The sequence below is a fragment of the Sceloporus undulatus genome, chromosome 2, assembly GCF_019175285.1.
Source record: "Sceloporus undulatus isolate JIND9_A2432 ecotype Alabama chromosome 2, SceUnd_v1.1, whole genome shotgun sequence".
NCBI lineage: Eukaryota > Metazoa > Chordata > Lepidosauria > Squamata > Phrynosomatidae > Sceloporus > Sceloporus undulatus.
Genome location: NC_056523.1, coordinates 189,530,648 through 189,553,043, shown reverse-complemented (window position 1 = coordinate 189,553,043; position 22,396 = coordinate 189,530,648). Strand labels below are relative to the sequence as shown.

At 43.4% G+C, this 22,396-nt stretch overlaps 1 protein-coding gene across 3 annotated transcripts in view; it reads left to right on the top strand.

Moving 5' to 3' along the window:
• Nucleotides 1–22,396, top strand: part of IQSEC2 (IQ motif and Sec7 domain ArfGEF 2) — a 230,203-nt gene that overhangs the window by 108,179 nt on the left and 99,628 nt on the right. Inside the window, exon 3 of one of the 3 annotated variants that reach the window (XM_042452401.1) lies at nucleotides 5,001–5,096. The exons of the other annotated variants lie outside the window; for them this stretch is intronic. Within the exon in view, the coding sequence (XP_042308335.1) occupies nucleotides 5,001–5,096 (96 nt within the window). The remainder of the gene's footprint in view (nucleotides 1–5,000; nucleotides 5,097–22,396) is intronic. 3 annotated transcript variants of the gene reach the window in all.

The following is a 22,396-nucleotide window of genomic DNA, read 5'->3' as shown; positions in this document are numbered from 1 at the left end:
AGGTTACAAGGCATCATTTGTAGCTCCTGTTATTTTGCTAATCATATTAATTTGGCCAAACATGGCACCTTCATGCAATACAGCAATACAGGTTGAGTCTCTCTTATCCAGAATTTCAAAATCTGAATTACTCCAAAATTCAAAACCTTTTTTATGGCTGTCTGAGATAGTGACACCTCTGCTTTCTAGTGGTTCAATGTACGCAAACTTTTTATCATGCACAAAATTATTTAAAATGTGTATAAAATAACCTTTAGGCTATGTGTATAAGGTATATATGAAATATTCGTGAATTTTGTGTTTAGGCTAGGGCTCCTTCTCATATGCAAATACTGTATTGCAAAATCCAAAAACACTTCTGGTTCTGTGCATCTTAGATAAGGGAGGCAATCTATAATTTGTTTTGAATTTTGGGTGCTGGGGCTAAACCACTGAGAAAAAACCCAACATGTTGAGGCTTTGTTAGAGGCATCTGGCTGATGTTGGCTGGAACAAGGAATGGTGAGCTGTATATGCCAGAAGTAGGAAGTTCGTAACGACCCCTGAGATGTTGTTGAACGCTAAGTCCCATCAGTCTCCCCCATCCCCATAGTATGACCAGTACTCCAGGAGAAAGGGAAGAGAGTCTCCTCACTCCTGAGATCGGTGTAGAAAGGCAGTGTTTATCCAGACTATGGAAAAGTAACTTCTTTATATTACAATTCTTAAAACATCTCAGACCGCACTGGGCTTGTAGCCCTAAAAGCTTCAGTCCCAAAAGTCACTTGTTTAAGATTGGCTTGTAACCTGTAAAAGCTTTTACTTTCTAAACTGAATGACATGGCACTGACTCAGGGCTTCCTGTCGAAATTTATGTTCAGCTATGAGAAAATACCAGGTTGCCTATTCTTTGTCCATGTCATAACGTTTTTAAAATAAACATGGTGTGCTTTTACAGTACAATTCCATCCTAAGAGCAGGTGGAAATCCATCTGATATATCCCTATAGTAGGCCAAGGGGGAGGGGGTATACTGGCACCCATCTGTCTGAAACAGGGCATGTTAATGTTTCCCTCTCCACTGTGAAAATGAGCACCGCTAAAAATATACCCCTGCAAGTCAAACATCCTCTGTCCTCAAGCTTTGCCTGTCTAATCTCAGACACACACACCTGTACCGTTTGGGAGCTTTTTGCTCATGCTCAGTGGTACTCTTGTTATTTCTGCACTGTCAGAATATTAATTGTGGTAGTGGCAATGCCTTCCTTCCTTCCTTTTTTCAAGAATGGGTGGAATGGTGCAGTGTGTCCACTCTTGTAGGACTGGGGTGGCCTTTGTGCGTGTGCAGGCATCTTTTCTAAGAGAAGTGAGCTGAGACAACCAGTCACGTCCCGTACTGAAGAAAATAAAGGTACTTTATCTATGCTTTTGCCCCCCCTCCTCCATCCCCAGTTTTTTCCCCAGTTGCAACCCCTTTATTTTGTGTCCTATAGTTAAGAAAGTTCCTAAAGCTGACATGCTTTCCAATGAGGGGAAGAGGAAGCTGGGATATTTTGGAAGCTGTCATCTGAGAAAGATAAATGTTTCCCATCTCTGACCAGGCAAGCGGCTGTCAAAGAAATGTAACAAAATATGTAGGGCCACTCTTGTAGAATGTTCTTTCTTTTCCTTCTTGATCTTTTTTCAATGGAAAGGAGAACTATCTTACTATCTCTCTCTCTCTGTATATTTATACACACAAACATAAACAAACAAATACAAAAGGGTTGCATTTGAAAAATGGTTTCCTCCCTGTGAGTGAAACAGAGCGATTGACCAATTTAATGCCTTCTCTTTAGTGTTGGGGTGGAAATCATGCAGGCCTCCTGATGTTATTGGACTTCAGTTCCCAGCAGCTGTAGCCAGCCTAGCCAGTGGTAAGAAATACTGGGAGTTGCAGTCCAACAACATCTGAAAGCTTGCGTGATTTCTTCCCCCTCCCTCACCTGTAGCTGATGAGCCCCCCTTTTTATCTCCTTCCCCCTCTGTACCCAATATTCTGTTTTGGGGATGCAGTTGCACACTGTTTATAATAAACCACTGAGAAATTGGATCTTTAATTAGATCAGGACAGAGAAGATAGATAGTGCAGAGAATATCATGCTTGCCCATGAAAATCCACTGGGTGACCTAGGGCAAGTCACACTTTCTCAGCCTTAGAGAGAGGGAAAGACAAATCCTGCCAAGAAATCCCCGTGATAGGTTCACCTTAGGGTTGCCATAAGTCAGACACTACTTGAAAGGCACACAACAACAACAGCATCAACAACAATAATTGTATTGAGAACCTCCAGAATTTCCTCTATAGACATAAGGAGGGAAGGGCAATATGCTTTATTTCTAACAGGGTTTGCAGGTGGGGAAATCAAGTTCTAATATTAATTAATCTAATGTTTGCAGCTATGTTGGCCTCTTAGAAAAATATCAAGATATTTATAGGATAAATCCTCACAGGATAACTGACCAAAAGTTACAAAACAATAAATTTGCAGACATTTCAGGCTGGGATTTTTTTTTAAAGGAGCAAAGGTCTTTTTTTTTCAGAAACATAAGGTATATAACAAAAGTTTCAGGACTGAGATACTGTAAACCTTTTCCAGGGCTCCTCTAAGCCTGTGTTTATAGGATGATGGACTGTTTTATTGAAATATCAAGGGACCTCTCTTACCAGGGACCCAGTTCACCTATAATCTCTTTTTTCTTTCCTTTTCTTGCAACTTCTGTTCTCTCCCAAAGTCATTTGTTCCTCAGAGTTTCTAGTTTCTTGGGGCGGGGGCAGACAGTAGAATAAGCTTGTACCTTTTCCCACATTTCCCATGTTGGGTGTCTCCTTAATATTGGTTTGTGAAAATGGCAAGGATTCTTTTTTTTGGGGGGGGGGTATTTTTGTTTTGTGGGTGGGGTGGTTACAAGAAGAACTGCTGAACCCTATACAGTATTTTGGTGCATGAGGGTTGAATTTAAGTCTTCCATATGACTCCCCTGACCAGCAAGCATTTGGCTTTTGCTGGAAACTGGCTGGTTTCATCCAGATCCCACTTGGCGGCCTCTTTTTGCTTTGAATTCTTCAGGCCCTGCTGGATCTTCTGCTGTCCCTGTCCAGTTCAGCTGGAAAATCCTTTCGTCCGTCTTTGCATAACCTTGGCAGCAAAACCTTTCTCCTTGGGTACATGAACACTCTCCTTTTTCCTCCCGCCCATGATATGCTCCACTCCTTGTTCACATTTATAATAATAATAATAATAATAATAATAATAATAATAATAATAATAATAATAATAATAATAATTATTATTATTATTATTAGTATACTGCCCTATGGGAAACCAATTTGGGTTCTTCTAAATGAGACATGCTTGCCAGTGACATCACTAGGCTTGGTGTCACCCACCATAGTTGCCATGGACCTCCTGGGATGGGGGTGCAGATGGGGAGGAGTGTCTCACCCAAGGGAACCCAGCATCCTGCTGCCACTGTTCTCCCCAGCCAAGACAGCAAAGATGGGACACCCCCCTGAGCAAGGACAGTTTTTTAACTGCAAAAGATCTCCATCCTCAAGGAAAGAGAAAGTCACAGCAAACAGCCTTCCTGCCTCCAAAGGCTGAAAGGAGCCAAACAGATTGGGAGGGGGAGGCTGCGGAAGGGGAGAGCAGGCTGAAGGGTTCGCAGCTTTACTTTCCTCCTAACCTCTCCAAATGGGAACTGCATGCTAAGAAGAGCCCCCCTCCCACTTACTTTCCAAAGGAGGGGCCTTTGGACACCTGACTGCTGCCCAGTGTCACCCCTTCTGATGGTTCACCAAGTGCAGTCCAAACCCCTGCACCCCTTAGTGACACCAATGATGCTCACCCTCTTCCTAATGCCTCCCATAGGAAGATCCAGGAGAAAGGAAGAATAGGGTCATGTCCATTGGCCAAGGCCAGGGCCAACCCCAAACATACTGTTCTGGTGAGAGGTATAGTCCTGGAAGTGTGCTAGAGGATTTTTTTTTTATTTATTTATTTTTTGCAGTGCTACAGAGGGTGGTGGAATGCATGTGCATATATCTACAGTCCACTTAAGACCTGTGTGTGAGTGTCTTCCTAGTAATTGTAGGCTCTTCTACAAATGTTGCCAAACTCATGAGCTTGGGAAAGTTACTTTTCAAAACTCTGGCTCCCAAGATTCCCACTAGCATGGACAGTAAGCTGGTGGGGGAGGATGCTGGGAGTGGTGGTCCAAAAAACTAACTTTTCCAAGTTCTGGTCCCCCTTCTGGGTTTCAGCAAGCTAAATCATGAATACCTTTCTACAGTCATGGTTGTTGTTGGTTTTTTAGACTTGTCAGACCTGGTGCCTTGCACTTCTTGCCTCCCTTTCTCTTCTTATGGAATGAGCAACTTAGTTCTCTTTTGTTTGGTTTCGGCTCTCCCCGGGCCAAATCCCTGTTCTTCTGTTTGTACCTTCAAGCCTCCATGGTTCCTGACTGGTCCCCGCCCCTCCCTCCCCGGTGCTTTCTTACTCTCACACCACGCTGCCTGTGATTCTGTAGCCCAAATTGTCTTGCTGCCTATTCTTCCCAAACCCTGTGGCTCCTTGGCCCCTTCTCCCCAGGGAACTGCCGCTGCTGTCTGTTTTTCTCTTTCCTTCTCTCTCTTACTTCCTCTGGCTCTCTTTCTTCTTCCTGTGGCCCAGTGTGTGGCTGAGTCTCCTTGTTTGGCCTGGGGGCATTGCTATGTTTTTTTCTGTTTGTTAGTGCTGTCCTTCTTTTTCTTGACTTTGTGTTTTTTCTTCTCTTCCTTCCTCCCTTTCTCTGCCCCTTCATCTACTCATTCCTCACGCACCTCTCATCTCTCTTCACATGTACCTATTCCTCCATTTATTTCCCTACATGCACCTCCCTCCATCTCTCCATCCCTTCCTCCATCCTTTCTCTCTCTCTGTCCCTGTCTCTCTCTCTCTCTCTCTCTCTCTCTGTTGCTCCGTCTTTCTGCTGCCTCTATAGGTCGTCCACGTGTCCCACTCTGCACCAGTACTGCTGCTCTGCTCAGTCGCTTCTCCACTCGCAGCTAGCTTCCCCTGCCAGGCACACAGGCTGCAGGTAAGCCACTCAGACCCACCACTACCCACCCACCTGCGGCTCATTCACTCTGAGCCACCACCACCACCATGCCTTGACATGCCACCTTGTCCAAAAATCCAGCATCCCTTTGGATTCCGGGCTTCTACAACAGCTCTAGGAGTGGAGGGGATGGCTTCTTCCAACACCCTGGTCCCTTCAGATGTGATGGACAAAACATCTAATGACCCCAGTCAGTGTGGTTGTCTGTGGCTGAGAGTTGTAACCCGCCCACATCTGGAGGGGGCCAGGTTGTGGGAAACTGACCTAGGAATCTTACAATCCGAAGCCCATTTACACCAAAGAATTATAATGCTATCATTCTACAGCCGGTCCTCTGTATCCACGGATTCTGTATCCATGGATTCAACCATCCACGGCTTAATAATTTTTTAAAATCCAAAAATCAAACCATTTACCAATTTAATACAGTATAAGAATTTTACTATGCCATTGTATTTAATGGGACTTGAGCGTCCACAAATTTTGGTATCCACAAGGGATCTTGGAACCAAACTGCAATGGATGCCAAGATGCCATGCTTCTTTCATAATCATGATTTCATCCTATGGAATCCTGGGATTTGTAGTTTAGGGAGGGGTATGTAGAATTCTCAGCCTGGCAGCTCCTCTGGTGCCTCTGACCAAACTACAAACCCCTGGATTCCTTGGGATGGAAAAATGGCAGTTAAAGTGGAATAATACCATTATAATTGTTCAGCATACGAGGCTCCCAGGAGGATGACAGGGCTTCTGGATTCCTTCCCTAGCATTAGCAGCTTTCTGAAGTGGAGAAGGAGCCAGGATTATGGGGTTTCATTCTGAATTGTGGGTCAGCTGTGGCTTATTGTCCAGCTGCTGCATTGGCCTCTGGGTAAGTTGTCTTCAGTAGGACCCCCTTCTTCTTTACTATTGTTTCTGCTGCCTTTTTGATTGCTCACTTCTTCAGTCTGTATACCCCCATACAGGGAAAGTGGAAAGCAAGCTGCTATGTGCTCATTTAGGTCTAGTAAACAGGTGAAGGGCAAGGAAGAGGAACTGCAAGCCCCAGAGGTTTGGGTAGTTGTCAGCAGTGGGGAACCTTCACTTGGGCATGGGCCTTGACAGCCGCCCAATAATGCCAGCCCTATGAATATGGGGGCATGTTGTCCCAGTATAAGGGCATACTGGATTTTGCTTTCTCCATGGTCATTACATTTTCCTTACATCCAACCTACGTCCTTCTACTGCTCACCTCCCACTGAGACCCTACTCACTCTCTCCTGCTGGTTTCACTGACATTTTCATCACAGCCTACTTTCTTTCCCCTTCCCTTTCTTCCTCCACCCCTTGCAGCCTAAGATTGGGGGGGAGGGAGCGAGGGAGGAAGATAATCTCATTTCATATTATGCCATGGAGGAAAAGAGGTTGGGGCAGGGTCCATTCTGTGCAGTCCCAAGGCCTTGGAAAACCTTTGGATAAACACCTACCCCAGACAGAAAGTATGTGTATGCACATGTGTGTTTGCTTTGAAGGTTTGCAAGAGTATCAAACAAGTGTGCCAGGTAACTGCTTGTGTGAGTCAGAGAGAACTCACAAACAGGGGTCCATAAAAGGATAAGAGTGATACCATGCTGGACAGAAAGACTTTTGACCTTTGAAGTTTCAGCAAGTCTTCCCAGAGTTGCTATTTAACAGAGTTGCTACTTCTATTCCTGCAACAGCCAGGTGATATAGTACTAAAAATAAGCAGTTGAAGCTCTTCCTCTTATGAAGCTCAGAAAAGTGGCCAGCTTTTGAGCTGTCTCCGTGCCCCTTTAACAGTGGATTGAGCTGCAGCGATTAGCATGGCAGGAGGTACCATTTATCTCTGTGAGATGAGAAAGCTCACCTTCTAACCCCTGCAGATAAAAAGCCTCTCAAAGGTGCGCAGCTTAGAGGGCTGCTTCAAAAGTTAGCTGCTGCAGAGAGATGTTACTAGGGAATGTAGGCAAAATAACAAGGCCATATACGCACACAGACAAAGTTGTGACTTGCTTTTAATGTAATTATAAGTGTGTGCTGGTAATTTTTGAAGTTCATTTCTTACATTCTCTACACAGTTACATGTAACTGGGAGCTTGAAAGAGAAGCAAGTGCTTCTTTCCAAATATTATCAGCATGAACACATATTTTCTAGTGGCACTTCACAGCAGAAGTGAGCAACTTGGTGCCCTCCAGATAGTAGTGTACTGTGGCTCTCATCAGCCCCTGCCAGTATTGCCAAAGGTGAAGCATGCCCACCCCTGCCTTATAAACTAATACTTTTATCCCAGCATAAGCTTTCGTGGAATGGAGTGCTTTTCATCAGAGGAATGGAATGTTACCCCAAATTGGCAGGAGAACATTCTATGCCTCTGATGAAACAGACTCTATTCCACAAAAGCTTATGCCATGATAAATGTGTTAAGTCTTTAAGATCCTGCAAGACTCTTTTATTATTTTTTTCTATCTGTAAATGCCTACATATTTTTCTGATTACTTCTTTTTTTAACCCTGGGAGGGATCCTTTGCCTTTAGCAGATGTTTGTCAAAGGATACAGCTTTTTTTTCACCTGCAAAATTTACCCTTTGTTGAAAACTGTTAAGGTACAAAAGACAGACCAGAAGTTTACTCATTCCTTCACTCTCTTGATACACACACACACATGCACATGAGCAAAATGGTTCCTGATAGCTAGTGTGCATGTTAGACTCTGTGCATTCGTACACCAGATCTGCCCAATTTATACCTCTCCAAAGCCAACAAAACCTTCAGGTCATGGCTAGCAGCTTGACAACCCTCCTTTCTCTCTCTTATCTGTCTGGGATTACATTCGTAGTGTTTCAAGCACCTGTCAGGCCCCAGGTCTTCATAGCTGACCTATTGCATTTGGGTCACTTGATCATAGTTTGTTCAGGCCTGGTCTATCCTGTACACTAGTGAGTACAGCACAATATATATTTTGTCACTTTTGAGCAATGCAGCCCTTCCCCAGGTTACAAACTAAGATAAAGAAACATGATGAGCAAAGAACTAGCTTGGCATGCTTGGTCAGCCACAATTTCTGTAACACATTTTCTAGCTTCTGTGTTCAGTGGAATTGCCACTGGTTTTTATTTGCTAAAATATTTGCTACCTTTTATACACATCACATTTCTCTGTGTTAGAAATAACTTGGGGAAACACTGCTGCTTGCTTTGGACCAAAATATATATGCTGAAAACTGCTGGTATGGGGGGGGGGGGGGTGAGTATGTGTATAAAAGTAAACAAGATCATAGTTGTCAGCTCTGTATACAAGACAATAAATAGAAGCTAACGTATTTCAGCAAGCAAACGGCTGCACGAGTTTCAGCACGCAAGACAAACTGTATAATTCTTTCTGCTTCTATTCATATGGCCTGCAGCAATGTTTAATTACTTTCACAGGCTTTGGGGGGGGAAAAACAAATCAATTAGCTTAATCCTTTACAGTTCAATTATATTGTTGTTGTTGTGTGCCTTCATAATGAATGTGCTCCTGTACATAAAGCCATATGTACAATTATATATGTATGACTTTATGTACAGGAGTACATACATTGCTTTTCCTCTTTGCCACAATGAGGGTAGACCATGGAAAAGTAACTTCTTGAACTACAGTTCCCCAGATCCCCTAGCCAGCATGGTTACTGGCCATGTTGGTTGAGAGATTCTGGCAGTTGTAGTCCAAACAAGTAATGTCTTCCAGCTTGACAAAGAAAGTGTCCCAGAACTGCAAAATAGGGTGGGAATTCTATGTCCCTTCAGATGTTGCCAAATAGCATCTCCCAGCATTCCTTACTGTTATCCATTCAAGCCACAGGATGCTGGGACTTGCAACTCCAAAAACACCTGGAGGACTGCATGACTTCTCCCTCTCTAATAAAGTAAGTAGTCTTGGGCCCCATTTCCACATACATTTAAACTGGTTTGCGATTCGCCTTTGCTCCATGTTGGTGAATCGATTCCAAAAGGTCCGTCTTGTAATTGCTTCTTTTTTGGCACAATTGCCATCCTCATTAGTTTGCCCCATTTCACAATGCATGCCAATCATCTGTGTGTCATCGGTGACGTAAGCAGCAGCACAGCTTGAGAACTATTTTTTAAAAAAAAATTAATAGAAAATTCGATTCATTGGTTTTCAGCTACTTGCCTCACTGAGCTGCCAATCACCTGGCTTGCCGCCTGAGTAATTGCAAGTAGTTGCAAAATCAATGAATCAAATCTTCTGTCAAACACTCCTCTACCATTAGTCCCTTCCCTCCAAAATGATGCGATTCAGATCTGTCGTTCCCACTTGTTGAACATGCTTCAGAATCTTCCCCCCCCCCAAAAGAACCACCAAAGAACTAGTGCCAGGAAAGAGCGGGCTTTTTACATTTGCCTCGCTTTATCGTGATTGAAATCGATCACAGTAGAATTGGAACCAGTTCAAATGGGAACAACGATCATATAATCCAATCCGCAATTCACCTTCAATCATAGTGAGAATGCGGCCATAGTCTCTATATGAGAGCAGGATGAGAGTTGCAGATTAGGGACTCTGAGATTTCAGAATCAAAACTTGAGATTGGGAGGTGACTCCTTGTGATGTCACAGGGGCAGGTCTTAACCATTATACATTAAGCATCAATTACTATTCTATAGAATATGCTATTCAAACAAAAAAAACCACCAAGATCAAGATGAGGAATATATGTACAGTGCGTCTTTGGCTTACACGGGTGCACTGTATATGTACACCTGTCAAGGCAATGCTCTAACCCTGAGATTCCTCTCCTGGAAGACTGGAGAAGAGGAGTCAGGCCCTGTACAGACCGGCAGTTTGTGCCGGCCTGGGGACAGAGTCAGGGTACTGTGCCCAGATGATGCACACCCTTGATGACGCCACGATGCTGTGGGCCACTCCAGGCAGCATGATGTCCCTCTGGTGCTGCATCCAAATGACATACATAACATCAATAGAACAGTGCTATGGAAAATAGTGGTCCCTGGAACAGTACTGTTCCATGAGCCAACAGCTGTCAGTGTCTGATGTTTCCAAGGAAGAAAGAAATAACCAGTAGGTACATATATAGTACCAGTCCTTGGCACATTGGTACAAAATGTCCATTCCCCCATATCAAATAGCTTGAGTAGCTCTGGACTAAAATTTTCTCAGTGACAGCTTGGAAAGAATTATGAGAAACTGCAAGACTGAAAAATCCTTGGATGAGTTATTAATTTGATCAAGGATTCTTTTATAATAAAGCTTTAACTTTTAGTGCATGTCTCCTCCATAAACAATAACAAGTTTGTGCAAAGAGTTTCTTGGTTTTGATTTTTGGAAACAGAATAATATTTGGTATGGTCAAAAATGGTAGGATCACATTCCACAGAGTCCATTTATCCAAGTAACAATCAAACTGTTGTGGACTTCCCCAAAAGTTTTGTCTTGCTTTTGCCAGTGTTTGTATAAACTTAGTACTCTTCAGCTGCACTTTGTGAACAAAAATGGCAAGGAATCACAAGAGAATGTGGAACAGGGAAATTCTGAGATACCTCTGGTGTTATCCAGTGAAACACTAAACATATCATAGAATCATAGATCCTTCCTCTCCCATTTCCTGAGTATAATGTTCTCTTGTACACACACAAAAAGAAAAACAATAGAGGTTTTTTTTTAATTGTTGCCTTTATTGTATAAATGAAAGTACTCAATTTGTCATACAGAATAATAAAGCTAGCAAGAAATTGGATTTAAAAGTCATTAAAAACAGAATGAAAGCTGCAGTTGTAACCTCTCTTATCAAGAACTTGGTGGAACTCCTGACTAAATATTCACAGTTCAGGCTAGTAGAACAGGAGTAAAGTAGTGTAGTACTGTAGTTGAAACTTTACTTGCTGCTTGGTATTTCTCAGGTGAAGCTTGTTCCATTGTGCCTGCCTTGAAAACTTTTACTTGCTTAATTCTGTCTCACTACTCAGTGAGACAAACAGAGGTACTAGAATAATATCTCCTTTTGAGAGAGTCAGCATGGTGTAGTAGTACTTGTGCATAAACATCTAGAAATAATTTTATTGGAGTACTTGAAACCGTTTACCATTGTAAAGAGAAAGAGTATTAAAATTAACAGAAGCAGTGACTTGGCACATCAACAAAGTGTGATTGTTCTGTGTGGTAGTACTTGAATGAAGTGTGCAAGAGAATGGTGGAGCTGGATGGAGAGACAGACAGACAGTTTCCATTGGGTTTGGTGCAGGGTCGCAAGCCTGCACTCCAGAAATCTCTGCACTTTATCTTGATTTAAAATCAAGTGGGTTCTTCCACTGTCCTCTTGCTTTTCCTGTTCCCCCACATGCTATCTTGCACATTTAGGGATCTTCTCTATTACAGCTGTGAGGGAGGGAAAGAAAGATGGACAACAAGATGAGGGAAGAACAAGCAGGAGAAATCATGCCTGCTACCTTCAATTCCCATTGCATGGGGGCATTTAAAAGGGATAGTGAAATTTGACAGATTGCAATCTGGAAACATTAGACTACTTGGAGTTGTCCACTTTTGAAGTAGTCTCTGCTTCTGTGCTTTTGTAACACTCTGATGTTCAGAGATAAGCAGATGGGATTATTTTTATTTCTGGGTCTTGCAAACTTACCCATCTGACCCTTGCAGATCAAGCTGCTATTGAAGATACAGGATCAGGCCAGACAGTCCTTTCTCCCAACCTGACTGCCTCCAGCCTGAGCAGATAACATTTCCATTGTTGCAACCCATGGCTTCTCTTGCCATAGAAGTTGCCAATTTAGTCCAGATATTTTGTACTACAACAGCATGGCTCTCATAGGGGTTATGAGAGTTGTAAAAAATGTGGGCACCCCTGTTTATGTGGGTTAACCCTGTTTCTGGAGCAGAATGATAGTCCTCCGTGAACCAATTAGGATGGGGACAATGGAAGATCAAAGCTGGAAGAAGCAAAAAGTGTAGCAAAGTTGTAATTCAGGGGTGGGGTACATATGGCTTTCCAGGCATTGTTGGACTGCACCCCTGGCCAACAAAGCCAGTAATGAAGGATCATAGCACTTGTAGTCCAAAAACATCTGGCGGGCCACACAATGATTTCCCCATCACCCACCTTGCAAGCTTCAGGAGCTAAAGAGTAATTATATCCTTTCTAATAATATTAGGGGGGCGGGGGAGAGTTAAAGGAACTGGGAGAGTTCTCTGGATTTCAGTTTAGCAAAAATTAATCTGGGAGAAGATAAGAGGGCAAAAAGCCTAAGCAGAGAGAGTGACTTGAGGTTCCTTGCCTTGCTCTCCTTTCTCCCTACCTTGCAAGCTTCATCCACATCTCCATCTTCACTTCAAGCCATTCTTTTACACTCCCTGCAGTGTTGGGCATATCCGTAGGATTATAATTCATATCTGTCTGTTTGTCTGTCCCCTCCCCGTTTTTTAGGGATGATGACGAGGTTGAGGACGTCCACCAGTTTTGTTGCCCTGCCTCTGAGTGCAGCAGCCCTTCCTCTAGGTAACCTGGAGAGGGCTCCATCATCCCCCCTTCATGCCTTGCACTTCTAACCTGGGCCCTGAAACTTCACTGCACCCTCACAGCACCCCAGGGATGGCTGCAGAGACTGTTCCAGAGACACCTTTTGCTCCCTTCCTCCCTGCATTGACCAAGCAAAAGAGAGCATCAAATAGTTGCTCCCTTCCTTCAGCTTTGAACCTGTGAAATCCATATGTGTCCATTTCGTTTTTTAGTCTTTTGAGTGTTCAGCCTTAGCGGTCCCTGGTCTCTCCATGCTTTGCGCATCACTTGTCTTTGGATCTTTTGGCCATCAGATTGCCAGCTTCCTTCCTCAACCTGCTCCTTTGCTTTCAAGGATCAGCGTTCACGTGTAGAAATTCATCAGGGCTGGGGACAAAGTGAGGGGGAAATTATATTTCTTTCATCCATTTGTGCAGGAACAGGGCTAATAAGCAACAGCAAACATTCTCTACCATTTGAACAAGACCTTTTGCCCCCTTTCCCCATCTCCTAAGAGACATTTGCTTTGATACTTACTTTTGTATTATCTACATTCTACCTACCATTCTTGTTCATGGGGCTTTTATTTTCCTTTAAACACACACATACACTCCCATTAAGATGCATCCACACTGCAGAAATAAACCAGGTTGACATCACTTTATCCGCTGTGGCTCCATCCTATTGAATCCTGGGGTTTATAGTTTGTTGTGGCACCAGGGTTATCTGACAGGGAAAACAAAATGTCTCAAAAAAACTACTATTCCTAGAATTCCATAGCATTGAACCATGGCAGTTGAAGTGGTGTCCACCTGAATTATTTCTGCAGTGCAGATGCAGCCAATGTTTGCAGAGTGCCCCCTTCCCCTTACTCTTCTTTTGCTTTTTCTTCAATGATTGCTACAGAAATTAATAGGTGACACTTCACTTTTCCCATTGCTTTATTTTCATGCCAGGTATTACCACAGCCACCATGACAATGACAGTGATGGTGATGATGATACTTACGCACAAATCCAGGCCTGGGTTTGACCTGCAACATTCCTGTATGTCAGCCTTGACTTATGTAAAGTTGAGAAACCTGCTAGCAAAATGCTGGCTATGACTCTTTTTAGCTGACTCCAAATGCTGACTCTTTAGGGGAGCTTGCCCTTCACACAAGCTACCCTTTCATGTTCATTTTAACCTCATTAAATTTTGTTTTCAGCAAATGTCTACCATCCCCACTGTGATTTCTTTAATCTTTTATCATTCAGTCTTCCTTCTGCAATTCCTCTTGTATTGTTTCCAGTTTAGTGAAACAGAAAGGCCTGGACTCAGCCCTGCCATAGGCCATGTGCCTTGACCTAAATGCTTTGCTCCCCAACTCCATAAATCCTAAATCCAGTTGGTAGGACCAACTAAAGTAGACCTGTTGAATCAGTGGGATTTTTGACTTACTGTTCTGCAGTATTGACTTACTGTTCTGCATTTGATTCATTGTTGGGGCTAGCCAACTGGATTTAGGCCAAAGTAATGGGGAAAGCATCATTTGCCATATTTATGGCTAGCTGCTTACTCTTGAAAGCACTGGACCAGGGCCATTATAAAAAGCTAACAAACCTTCCAAAATGGAAGTCCTGGCTTTAATGACAAATTGGCCGTTCTGCCCTTTCTCAGGAGCTATGTTCTTCAGTAAAAATCCTGCCCTAAGGCATGGTGAGAGCCAGCGTGTCATAGTGGTTTGAGCATTCGGCTGCAACTCTGGAGACCAGGGTTTGATTCCCAGCTCAGCCATGAGACCCACTGGGTGACCTTGGGCAAGTCACACACTCTCAGCCTCAGGGAAAGGCAATGGCAAACCACCTATGAACAGTTCTTACCAAGAAAAACTCATAATCTGTTTGCCTTAAGGCCTCTATAAGTCGAAAATGATTTGAAGTCACACAGCACACACAACAAGGCATGGTAGAGGAGTTTGCTGTCACTGAAGGAAATGAGGCTAGCATTTGAATAATAGCAAGATTGAGTTTACATCATGACCAAGCTAGAGTTTTATTTGACCTTAACCCTGAAACTAAATCATGATTTGACCTGTTGCCCCCCTCTTCAGTTTTGAGAATAGATTTTGAAGATTGACCCATTATCTTGATGTTTAGGATTTGGTGTTTAATCTGTTACTGTCAACTTCATCTTTCATCAGAAGAAAAAATGATGTGACTACACTGCTCAGGCAGCTATTTCTTGACTGAGATGCAGGATACGGGAGCAGACCTAGTTTCCTAATGCCATCCTCAGCAGCATGTCTGTGCCTCATTTGCTTTCATGCACTGATTGTCTCCTCTGGACCTGTTCACACATTTCATTTTTTAGGTATACAGCCGAAATTGTCAAGAGCAAAAGTCACCAACTACCCCATGTGCCTGACCGGCATGCTTGTCGGAGGTCTAGAATCGATTCTTCTCGCTCTCTGTTAAGTATATACTGGGCAGCAGACCCCGTTTTACTGCCACATAATGTGTGAAAGGTCTCTCACAGCCTTGTCTCTGGAACGCGCTCTGCCAAATAGCCCTCGTCTCCCATGACCTCTTGCTCCAATCAGTTTACACATTTTTCTATGCAGACGCATAAGCCTTAAAATCTTAACCCTCCCTTTCCTGCTTGATCACCACAACCACACCACCCTGCCCTAATGGGAATGGGAGGGTAAGAGTGTCTTCAGACAACATAACCCTTTGCTGCTTCTCCCCTCACCTTGTCTGCAGTTGTTGCACTGGCCTTTAGAGGTCCCCTTACATGCACTTTTCCTGCCTTTCGCTGCTCTGTCGTCAGCCTTCCTTGCTTTCAAGATGCTGCCCGAAAGAACATTGAAACCAACCAAAAAAAAACTCTCTTTGGAAGCAGCTTCAGTTGCTTGTTCCCTGCAGGACTCTCCACCCAAACAGCGTGCCAGGCTCTGTCTTGCAGGCCTATATAACTCCATCCCCTCCCAGAACTGGCTCTCTTTCTCTTTCTCTACCTGAATTTTCCTGCCTCCTGTTCCTTGGGACTCCAGGATATCTTCTCCATCTCATCCCGGTGTCACCTTGGATGCAACTGTACCCAGCTTAATCAACCCAACGGCACCGGCATCGTGGACTAAGTGTGGGCTGGGAATCCTGGATCCCAAGCCCTTGGACAATTTTGACAGGCCTATGTGGTTGGCAGACTGTGCTCTTGCACCATGGATGGAATGCAACTGCTGTGTTGTTTTGCACAGTTACCCGGTTGGCATTATGCATAGGATGTTGCTTTCCCATCTGAGTGGCAGATGGATTCCACCATGCAAACAGCAGCTAGATGGAGATGGGGAGGTGGTGAAGTTGGAGGTGGGTGGGAGCATGTGGGCTGTGATCTACAAGGAGAGATTTCATCAGTTCTATCCTTACCTTGTATTGGAATTGCTATACAGTGCAATGAATGTTTCTCATTGTTCCTTGTGTCTTAAACAAGCTTCATAACTGTGTGATGTAGCCTTGACTGAAGGAGAAATCCCACTGGGGGGTGTTCTGGAGAGTCCATAAGAAAACTGCATAAATGGCACTCCGCTCTGTGTGGGTTAGACAACCCTAGTGGTTTGGGGTAGGGCGGGGTAGGGAAATAAGATGGTGCAACATTTGAAATTTTACATGGTATTTACAATCCTCCATATGTTGCTGGGTTGCAAATTCCCAACATTCCTCACCATTGCCTGTGCTGGCTAGGGACGATGGGAGCTGTAGTTAGGCAACACTTTGCCCACCTCTTGAACTAGGGGGAAAGCCATCCGTTTAATCCAGTGTGCAAACGTGAGAGATTAATCCACATTGGAATGGCAGCATGAGCCATGATGAAGCAACTTGCTACTGATGTTAACGTGGGAGCAAGCCATTGCTGTTTGAAAAGGTAGGTGCTGGTTCCTACGTTACCATAGCAGCATGCTTACCGCTGGGGCAGGATGAGGATGGGGGTGGAGAGCCATACTTCTATGCAGTTGGGGCTCTGAGCTGCAGCCATAACAAAAAAAAAACAACAACAAAAAACATAGTTGATCCCATGCCAGCCCCCCACCTCCATCTGGAAAGCGCTGAGTGGATTCCAACCACATGGAAACATGTTTTTGATGAGTGCTGTGTCACTATAGTAACACACATGTTCAGCAGCCACAGAGCCTAGATTTTGCTCTTGGGCTCCTAAAAACAGCTACAGCTATACCAGAAAGTGGAAAGCAGTTCTCTGTAGGAATTGATGTGCAATGTGAACATGCATCTGTACATTATCTATGACAAAGTGACCTATCACAAAATGCACATGTATGTTGTGGTCCCATTTGACAGTGCCATATGTTGTTATATCCAACATATATTTAATTTCTGTTTTGGAATTTATCATGTATAAAACATCCCTGATTTATGCCAAATCTGTAGAATTGCATGTTATTAGCTTGTTTTTACTGCATTTTGTCTGTACAATATTTGTTTGTGCCTTTTTCCAGCAGGGTTTTGGAGACTATTTCAGTTTTCTCTGCTATAGCCCTGATATCCTGATTTGTTAACTATGGGTCCGAACAGACAGGCTAAAATAAAGTTGCTTTGGGTCACTTTGGAGATATGCTGTTTAAATGACACATGCATCTTAAGAGGCCCGAAGCTGTGCCAAAGCTGTGCTGCAGTCCTTAGGACTGGAGCGTGGCTTTGGTGTGGCTTCTGGACTCTTAGGATGCATGCATCATTTAAACAGCATACCTCCAAAGTGACCCAAAGCAGCTGTATTTTGGCCTGTCTGTTTGGGCCCTATGGCTAATTTAATTCTATGGAATCACCTCCTTTTTGCCCACCTGGTTCTTACAGATTGTCCTAAACCTGCATGGTCTTCTTTAAAATACATTTAACTAGGATTCCTCATCTTAAATAGATGTTAGAAAGTATGCAAAGGGATCTTGTAGCCCTTTGAGACTAACTGTATGAAAGAAGTTTTTATAGCATAAGCTTTCGCAGACTTGGTCTACTTTCTAATTCCTCAGATTTTAGAAAGTTGTATCAAATTGTTAAGGTTGATAGCCAGAATCCACTTGCCAGTCCCACTGAGAGTAAATCCATTGAATCACTGGGATTTTTGGAGGCCCTGACTATCCATTTATCTGTTGATTTAGTAAGCTTGTTAACTAGGGTTAAAGCCTGTTGTGGCTTGGGTGCAATCCCTTGGACCAGTTTTGATTTCTCAATCTTATTTAAGCTACCAATAGCATTCCTATTGATCAGCTGTCTGTCAAAAACATGAAATCCAAGCTGTGAGGAATATGTGACTGCCTGTCTCCTGCATATCGTCCATAATATTTGGTGAAAGAAGACACATGGCATGTCACCATCCTCCTGCGTTTCCTCCTCTGCAAAGCAGACATCAATGAGGTGAAATGGGGTGGAGAAACTCTTGAGTGGGATGATGTAATGTCATTGTGTGTAATTTTTAATGAAATGTTACTGGGAACATATGTGCTTTAGGAGCAGCTATACATTCCTTTTCGTATTTAGGCATAGAAAAGGAGATTTAGTGGCTCATAACAAGATAAATGATGATAGATGGATGGATGGAGAAGGAGAGATACGTAGAGAGATATGTAGAGAGAGAGAAATGAGAGCATTTGAAGGAGACAGAGTCCGTGTTGGCTATAGAAGTACTAGTATTTGATGAGATTCCATTCTAGTCTTGATTCTATTTTTTATATGTGTGGCCTGTATGTTTTCAGAATGTTTCTTCTGCAGCCAAGCACTAGATAGAATCATAGAATTAGAAGAGACCAGAAGGACCATTCAGTCCAACCCGAAGAACATGCAGGAATACACAAATCACTCCCAAGAGATGGCCATCCAGCCTCTGTTTAAAAACCTCCAAAGAAGGAGATGCCACCACACTCTCAGGCAGCATATTCCACTGTTGAACAGCTACCATCAGGAAGTTTTTACTAATGCTTAGGTGGAATCTCTTTTCTGGTAATTTGAATCCATTGCTCTGTGATGCTTGTTTGTTTTTACTTTTTAATGAAAGCTCAAATTCTCAGGATTCCACAAATATTGGATTCTGGTAAGCCATACAGCATATACAGCTGTCCAATCATGGGCCTTGACAGATTTCGAGAACCACCTTCTCCCACTCTTTCCTCCAGCCCCTCTCCTGCCCCAGAAATAGCTCCTGCTTCTGCAAATGATGTAAAGCACACCAACCCTGCTCTCTATGTGGCTCGTGTGCATAAGAAATGTAGCTAGCACTGCCTGCCATGCCATGGTGGTGCAAAACAGGTGCAAACATAGTGAACAGCACCATTTCAGGTATGCAAAAGTAAAAGATGACTTGTCTGACCTCATATGTTTTGAGTGTGCAAAGAGTTGTGCTTGAGCCAGCGTACAGGTATGCAAAATGGACGGTTCCTGCTTTGTGTGTTCTTGTGTTAACCTGCTTCTCTCCTCACTTCACTCCCCAGCCCTCTGGTGATTATGGGGAAAGGGGTGATTTTTTAAATTATTACTCCTTTTTGGACCTTTTAGGTGCAGTATGATATGCTAAACTGCACCAAAGTTCAATAAAAGGGGCTGCCTTGTAGATTAAAAAAGGAGGGCTGTGCCTTGCAAAGTACTTGCCAAGACCACGTGCACCAAGTAGTTAGGTGCTCAGTCCTGGCCTACTCACAAAATTTTGCAAGCAGATGTAAGAATGTGCTTGGAAATAGTGGTAGAAGCAGCCACTGCAGGGAGAGAGACTGGGGAGAAAATGCCCTCCTTAGCCCTGCTAATCTCTGGCCCCATGGAGCGTGTCAGGAATGCATGCGGATCCACCTGGGGCACTCCCCCAGTCCCCTCTTTGCTCAGCACCTCTGCGTCCCCTGCCAGGTATGGGCTCTACCACATTGACACATGCTGCTTCAGGAAGCTCATATCTCCATGTTCCCTCCCCCTCCTTCCTGATCTCCAATTGTCTCTGTAAATAAGAAACAAACAGAGTCTTTATAACAAATGCTCCTGTGTATAAAAATATTTCAGCCAATAAATCAAAGGCTTCTGTCTTCTCTGAACTAAAACAATAAAGAAAAGAATAATTGAAGAGATCCTTCTGACTTCTGCTGCCTTTCCTTGCTTCTTCTGTCAGTTCTCGTGTTCTTTGCAAAGCATGCAAATTAAGCAAGGACTGGGTGATTTCCGAGGCCTTGGATGGGGAGGGGAGCTGGAGGATCAGATGTGATGGTTGGGGGGGGGGACCTGTACTAAAAGAGGAAAAGGAAGTGGGATCAGTAAAGGAGGCCCTCCCTTGAGCATTTTGTTTGGCTTGGCTGAGCTTTTTGCCTGGCTAAAGTTCCTTTTCCATAACACTTTTATTCTTGCCCAAATTAGGGTATGATTTACAGCATCCAGCTCAAATGTTAGCTTCTTCCTATTTCTCCTCCAGCTCCTTCCCCCGGGCCAGGGATTTTGTGAAGATTTCTTCTCTGGCTGTCATTGCAGAGCCTTGTTTGGATTGTGCAAATTGGCTACAGCCTGTGTGGGAGACTGTTCATACCTTACTTCATAAGCGTGCCTAATGGAAACAATTGACAAGTGTGCATCATGTCTTTGGTGCTGACTGGTTCCTTCAGCAGGTTTGCAAAAAAGGTGATCACAAATAAGCCCGTTGCCAGGGTTTCATTCACCCCAACCATCCATGCTCTCAATGGATGGAGAGAATGAACAGCACAAAGAGCTGTTTCATCCTAAGAATGGCATTTGAGGGTAGGTAAAGCTTCTATTTATGTGCTCAATGCACTTTGAGGAGTTATGGAATTATCTTGGTTTAGGACAAGAATTCCAAAGTCTTTCCAAAATCTTCTCTTTAAAGTTTTTCTACACTGTCAAATCAACATGTGTTTCCTTTCTCATTTGCTGTCGACACATGGCGAGAGGAGAAGGCAGCTGCTCCATGTGAAGTGAATCCCAAAGAGAAAAGCTTCAGAAATGGAGAAAACAAAAACACACAATTTAAAAAAGCATTCAGTGGTGATCAATTGTAGATTGAAAGAAACAGTCAGTATTTGTAAGCCTATCTAGATCTCCTTCACTTTGTTATGCGAAAGCTTTGGCACCGAGAGAGAACTTGGATTCTATAAAAAAAGTCAATGAAAACATGGTTCGTTTGAATTCCTGTTCTGACTGCAACCACTCTGGACAACTGGGGACAGTCAAATGTTCAGTGCTGTGCTTGTTGCCTTGTCCATTTTCAAGCAATCTTAATAATATCACAGAGAACATGCCAGGGAGATACTGAGCATCACCTGTTTCTCTACTTAGTTCCTGCAAGCCCATCCCTGTGTCCTCCCTGATTGAGTTATCCATCTGGCATGCAGTCTTAGCAATGGCAATAGCATTTACATTTCTATACTGCTTAACTGGTTTACAATCTGTAAGACAGTTGCCCCCAACAAGCTGGGTACTCATTTTTCTGACTTACAAAAGGATAGAAGGCTGAGTCAACCTTGGAGCCCTGCCTGGGATTGAACTCACAATGTTGTGGCTGCATTTAACCACTGTGCCACCAGGATCTTTCTCTCCTTCTTCTTTCCTCTACCTTTCCTAGCATTTTTGTCTTTTCCAGTGATCGATGCCTTCTCATTATATGGCCAAAGTACGTCAGCTTTAGTTTAATTTAATTTTTACTCTTACATGAGACATTTTGCCTTAAAGCATAGGGGTGTTTAGTGTTATAGGCCAGAGGTTTGCAGCATCATGGTCCTTTGAAGAAACTAATATAGGCCCCATACAGACAGGCCAAAATAAAGCTGCTTCGGGTCACTTTGGAGGTATGCTGTTTAAATGATGCATGCGTCCTAAGAGTCAGGAAGCCACACCAAAGCTACAATCCAGTCCTAAGGACACTAGATAAGGTGTTCTATTCCCAGAGGAGTTTTGTTTTTAAACATTGTTGAGTATAATGTTACGTAATTACTTGGAAATGTAACACAACTGATTCTTTTTAAAAAGTAATTTTCCCATACTACTTTACTTGTTCCTTCTGTATCCTCCTAGGCCCATGAGTAGCTTTTGAGAGTGAAAGCCTTGGCACCGGGAGAGAATTTGGATTCTATAAAAATAATAAAATGAAAACATGGTTCATTCCATAGAAATCTGTGCCCACTGAAGATGGAGCTGGGATTTGTGTGATCCTCCTCATCAGAATTCCCCTCATTTATTCAAATAGGCCACTGAGCTTGAGCAAAGGCCCTCCGAACCGTCAGTGATTCATGAAGATTGCCTGTGGCCACCCATTATAACTCAAGCCCAGTTAGCGCTCTAAACCTTTTGGCTCCCCAAGATCATAATATCCGTTTTAAAGAATGTTTTTATTTGTAATATTAAAAAATGCAAGTATGCAAAAGTACATTATTTCCATTTGATCATGCTGATGATTTATGAATTTATGTCCTACTGTGAATTGGAGCATCCTGAAAGAATAATTGCCTGCTTGTGCTAAAGAGTCAGTTCTGCTGAGCTCAGATATCAGGGCTGGCTGGACTTCATGCCAGGAAATGGCAGAGCCTGCTGTATATGAAATACGTTTTTTTTAACTGTGAGTCAGAGGTCAACCAGGCAAAGCAGCAACACACAGGGAGGATGAAGCCAGTTTGCCTGGCACTGTGTTACCTTCTGCTCCCAGCAACTGAGCACTGAGGCACATCTTGCTCTGGAGGAGGAAGAGGAGCCATGCATGGAGTGGAAGGAGGGAAGAATAGGCAGTG